The 5,846-nt window shown below is 43.8% G+C and overlaps 1 protein-coding gene across 1 annotated transcript; it reads right to left on the bottom strand.

Annotated features, from left to right (window-relative positions):
* Positions 1-276: 276 nt before the first annotated feature.
* Positions 277-5,470, bottom strand: LOC147701858 (vomeronasal type-2 receptor 26-like). The gene is made up of 2 exons (XM_086928718.1): positions 5,344-5,470; positions 277-1,199 (listed from the first exon to the last, which is right to left on the bottom strand). The coding sequence occupies exon 2, from the start codon at positions 1,183-1,185 to the stop codon at positions 277-279; it is 909 nt and encodes a 302-aa protein (XP_086784844.1). The 5' UTR covers positions 1,186-1,199; positions 5,344-5,470.
* Between the last annotated feature and the right edge of the window lie 376 nt (positions 5,471-5,846).

Raw genomic sequence — 5,846 nt, 5'->3', positions numbered from 1 at the left:
ATATTAAGTGCAAAGGTCTCTAAATACGGTCACACCTCCAAAATACTCAATAATGCAATTTAATACACCCGATTGGTCGCCATAAATTTCAAGCTCTGCATAAGTTAATAAGGGATGTGATATGTGCAGTTATACAGCTTCAAAACCTCATTTGGGTAAACCAGGGCTGTGAGCTTCTAGCCTTTATTATAATCTGATATCTGTTTTACAAGCAATGCAATTTTCTGTGACAAATTATGTCAGCCGGAAGGGTCACTTTCTCCATCTGTCATTAACTTATTTCAATTTTTTGGTGTTAATTTTTCTTCGTCCCAAAAGAAAATCTTTAGTATTCATATCTGGTCTCAGGAGAATGATGTAACACTTGGGGATAAAGATGCAGGACATTAGGCCACAGCTGGAAGACAAAATGGCAAATATTTCCACGGCCACCATGTATTTCCCTCGGGTGCTGAGATAGGCCGGGATGAAGGACAGCCAAACACTGATGAAGACCAGCATGCTAAAGGTGATAAACTTGGCCTCGTTGAAGCAGTCGGGAAGTTTCCTGGATATGAAAGCAACAACAAAACTTACCATTGCTAGTAGACCCATGTATCCCAGCATGCACCAGAAAGCAGTAGGGGAGCCTTCGTTGCATTCCACAATGATAGTGCCTATCTTGTAGGACTTGACCCTTTCGACAGAAGGAGGAGATAAAATAAGCCACAGTGCACAAAGAATAATCTGGAATGACATTGCCATGATGACGATGGATTTGGCGAGTTGAGGTCCAACCCATCGCTTTATTTTGCTGTCTGAATTGGTAGCTTTGAAGGCTATGACTACTATGACTGTCTTGGCCAAAATACAAGCTAAGCAAAGAGCAAAGGTAATTCCAAAAGCAACTTGTCTGACAATGCAGGTGGCAGTCACAGGGCGCCCAATAAAGACCAGCGAACAGAGAGCACAGAGACAGAGGGAGACCAGCAGCACATAGCTGAGCTCTCGGTTGTTAGCTTTGACAAGAGGAGTATTTTGACGCTGGATAAAGATGATCAAAATGGCAGCTGGAAGGACAGCTACACCCAGGGACGCTGCTGCCAACACTTTGCCTAAAGGCTCTTCATAGGACAGGAACTCCATGGGTTTCTTAACACATTCGTCCTTCTGATGATTGGGCCAGTCATCGTCAAAGCACTTCATGCATTCTGTTGAATCTGTAATCAATGAAAAATGAATATAATAATAAGGCAAATCTGGGTTAGAATATTTATTTGACATGTTTCCCAAAATAAGAGGACACTGTTATTATTAATTACATATTTGTCTTGTTTTAGAGGGCGTACCTTTTCAACAGATGGGATGGTTAGTATAGCGCAATGTAAGCACTTATGTGTGAATAGTAGTATTGGTTGAGCAAAAAAGGTAACATCAAAAAAGGTAACCCGGAGCTGGGTATAAGCTAAATGGGTAAATGAAGAGTTGAAGCTCCAGGCCCCTGCCTAGCCCTATTCTGTTTAAGAACTGCATTCATGCACAAGCGATCTCCCCATTAGTATGCTAAATATAATGCACTGATCTTGTCCGTGGACTGCTCTCGTCCTGCACAGCGCGGCCTGGTAGCTGCTTCCTCCCTATCTGCTGGGGCTGACCCTCTGGTCAGTGATTTGAGGCCCTCCTCCACGCGCAGGCACCCACCTGAGCCTCATCCCTGGTGGTCCAGTGGGAAGCTTCTCTGCTCTGCTGCTGCTCTGCCATCTGTCTCTCTGCCTTCTGCCTTTCTTTTTCCTTTCTTCCTATCTCTTGCTTTCTTTTTCCTCACTGTTTTTACTTTCTCCTCGCTCCTTTTTGTGCCTTTCTCTGCCACTGCTAGTCCCCAGTGGCCACGACAGTGCAATGATTCCCACTTTCCGTTTTCACACCTAGCAGCTGTCCAGCCCTCCCCCTCACACTACTTATAGTGGCCGCTGTGTGACCACACCATTGGCGTGCAAAAGGTATGCCCTCTGCGCCCCTCCGATGGACACCCAAGGCCAGTTTTACTGACGGAACTGCAGCTACACCTTCGCCTTCAACTACACACTAGTCCCTCCCACCTCATGACTGACAAACACCGAACCAGGCTACCTCAACTGCATCCTGCTCACCACACGTCCCTCCACAAGCACGCTGTGGAGATCTGGGAGTTGTTCTACTCCATCGGCCCGACACGCCTTCCTCACAGAAACCTGGCTGAACTCCACCTCATCCACAGACATCGCCACCACCATCCTGGGTGGCTACAAGAGCATCCACAAGGACTGCATCAACAAACCTGGGATAAAAACATGCCCAACAGACTTGTCTGCTATTCCTGCACTGCGTACTGCATAGGAACTGTAAATTCCTTTGGTCAGTGAAAACGTTGTAGAGTTCCATTAAGTCCTTCAAAAAATGTCATTATTCAAGGCTTAGCAAGTTTTAGGTCAAAAGGTTTTGTTCCAGGGCTGAATACGTGCTCTCACAGGAATTCAGGTCAAACCCAACAAGTGAGTCAATTTGCGCAGACGATGGGAGCCAATTTTTATCAAAGCACTTTTTAAGATCAGAACATAAAGGATGATCACTCTGAAGACCTACAGCTCAGCCATCCCAGTCAACTCGGCGACTTCACATTTAGAACCAAGGAGTCCAAGACGACTTTAGCGCAGTTACTCACTTACTAGGCTGCCTTAAGTGCCAACAATCAAGGGCCCCTGTAATTAACAACAATTTTCCATCGGAGCCCATTGAGACATTGGATGAGGTAAAAAACAGGATTTTATGTTCCATAAGGAAAGCCAGGACCTAAGGAGCTCCAGGGCCAAACGGCCTTCCCCAGGCCATGTTCAAACTCAACGTGGACTTATGGTCAACTTATCTGACCCCCCTGTTTCTCTATTGCTGGCTATAGAATACCCCGACCCTGTTAAACGCAATCGTCTTGCTCCATTCGGAAACATGGATCAGAACTAAGCTGGGCGAAGGCTCCCATGTGTCCAGAAAAATCAGAACCAATTCTGGTGTAAAACAAGGCAGTGCGCTCTTCTTTTTAAATTGTTCATATCAGTCATTAGACCAGGGGTCTCCAAACCGATCCTGGAAGGTCGGATCCATGCCAGATTTTTTGGATATCCCCATTGAGATACATGTAGTTATTTTAAAAATCTGGTATGGATCCGGCCCTCCAGAACCGGTTTGAGACCCCTACACTAGACAGTGTCAAATGCCATCCTCCTCAATTAGATGGAACCCGCATCAGCAACCGGCTCTATACCGACGACTTGGTGTTACTAAGTCATACCAAAGTGGGTCTACAAAGGCTTCTTGATGAACTGCTTACCTACACAATAAGAAACTCCTTTGAATTGAACCTGTCCAAAACTAAAACAATATCTTTTGGGAAGCAACAAAGGCCACGTGGCAGGTGGTTTTTTAACAAAACAAAAATCGAACCAACATCTCACTATAAATATTTGGGTATTTTTTTGGACCACAGATGCTCTTTCGTCAAACAAAAAGAAATGGTAAGGACCAAAGCCCTGTCACTAGAGGCTGCTGCCGCGAAATTATCAAAATAACTACTTGGCCCAAGTCTAACTCCCATGCTGAATGTAATGAAGGCGAGGATCATCAACTCTCTGTTGTATTGGCAAGAGATCATGAAGGGCACAACTAGTTCATTATTAAACAAATGAACAACCAAAATCTTTAAACGTGCCTTCTGCCTACCAAAATCGAGTTCTCCATTGCTGGTTCTTCTTGAACTGGGCCTATTGGATCATCACAGAGTCGAGGCGGGTGCAGTTATAAAGTTCTGCAATAGACTGAGCCATTCAAGGGAGGGCTCCCCGGAGGCAAAACTTTGGCGAGAAATAGCGAATTGCCCGTTGAGCCTGAAACATGGTCATCACCTGGATCACAGTTTAAAATTACTAGGAGTAAAGAATTCAGGGAAACAAACCCTTCCCCTTTCCCAGCAGGTACTTAAGGCTGCTATTAAGAAGAGCGTCCGACTGTGGTCATTTCATTCAGACAGGGCAGTTCTGTCAAAAAGGAATCATGCCAGGGCAGTAATCACAAATTTTAAACCAGGAGTTGAGTCGCCTCACTTATCCAGCTCTTTTTCATTTTACTTGAAACAAACGTTCTTAGCTCTAATGATGGTTGACTGGCCATTCTTAAAGAACCTGCCCGACTGGTGTCGCCCAGATAACAACATCCAATGCAGGTTGTGTGGCTATCACTCTGAGACAATATAACTCATAGTTTGTGCATGCCCCGCTATGCTCACTGACAGCCGGCTAGTACTGCGAGGAGAATGGATCAGGCTAGGAGTTCGAACCTGCCGTCAGGCCATAATAGCAGCCCTCAATCCTGAAAACACCAAGCTGAACATTGGGCTCACTAAATTAGTCCACGAAGTGTCAAAGCAGCTGGAAGAAATTAGCGCCGCCACAGGGCGGCAGCTAGTCGGCCGGATTAACAACAGAACCTAAAATTGCTAACATCAGCTGTACTGTTCCCGGTCCTCCAGGCGAAGACAATATGCCCACAATGCATTCAAAGGTTTTAAATAACTTATTACTTCTGCATTCTATTTAAAAAAAAAACTTTTTTATATATATGCTGAATATCATTTATTGACAATGCTCTAGTGGGTTTCTAATCAGCGGTCCTTTTTACGATGAACTGATCAAGTTTTAATTTGTAATGGTTTTTAACCAAACAATAAAGACTAGACAACTGAGTCAATTTGTCTCCCTCCACTCCTAATCTTTGGCATGACCACCTCAACCCTTCCTGAGTGGAACTGATGTCTTGCTTGCCCTAGAAGTTTCCTACACCTAGGGCCTCAATACGGGGTTGGGTGTAATATTTATCACCTGCTACAAGATAGCCTAAAAAATGCAGCATTAGATTCACATTTTGTAGCATACCACACTAAAACCCACATAGTTATTAACTGGCATTGCCCTGTGTTAATTTCAGGAAGCATTGACCCTCTGAAATTATTCTGGGGGGTGCAATTATCATACCCAGTAATTAGCACCTCTGTACTATTTACTTCATGTCTGGATGTGACAATGACTACATAATATAATTCTGACCCCTTCGCAAACTGTGGTTTGACCAGGGGTTGGTATTTTCTGGCCTATTCTTAAAGGAGGTCCTAGTCTCGGTAGTTGTATGCAAACGTTGAAAACACCTCCTAGGTGATCTCATGAAGTTGGAAAGTCAGCCGGTACTGAAGTCAGAGGTGAGTATTCTGGGCCTGCACGATTCAATGCCACTCCCAAATAAGGAAAGTGAAAATAACATTATAACTGAACCAGAATTTACCAGTTTTGTTGGAGATTTCACCTTCAGAGCAGAGAATACAGTCAAAGCAGCAGGCAGGTTTCCCTGGTTGGGCTATCTTCCTGTATCCAAGAGGGCAACTTTCACTACACACAGAACGAGGAACCTTGGATGCAAGAACAAAGATAAAAGAAAGACTGTAAAGAGATAGTTTTACTTTTTGTAAATTTAAAACAGTTTTCAACATGAATGAGAAATATACATATGTAACTAAATATTTGACATGATTTACGATAGAAATGAGGAAATTACCCTAAAGGCAGGTAGGAGATTGTCAGTTTTCTGAAGCTCTGTATATTGCATTATATTAAGGGTCCTGAAGCTTTTTCTGAGGAATAATTTGTTAAGAAGTTAAAAGACTTTGGTATTCGGAATTGATCTTCCTCCAAACCTTTGCCTTACTCTTTCTGCTGTTACTGAGTTTGTTTTGTTGTCCTTGTAACCCTGCACACTTTACCACTGTTCACCACTGCTAAGGTGTTTGT

This window comes from Lissotriton vulgaris, chromosome 7, assembly GCF_964263255.1.
Source record: "Lissotriton vulgaris chromosome 7, aLisVul1.2, whole genome shotgun sequence".
NCBI classification, from domain to species: Eukaryota; Metazoa; Chordata; class Amphibia; order Caudata; family Salamandridae; genus Lissotriton; species Lissotriton vulgaris.
Note: the sequence above shows the minus strand (reverse complement) of the source record. Positions and strands in the feature narration are given on the sequence as shown.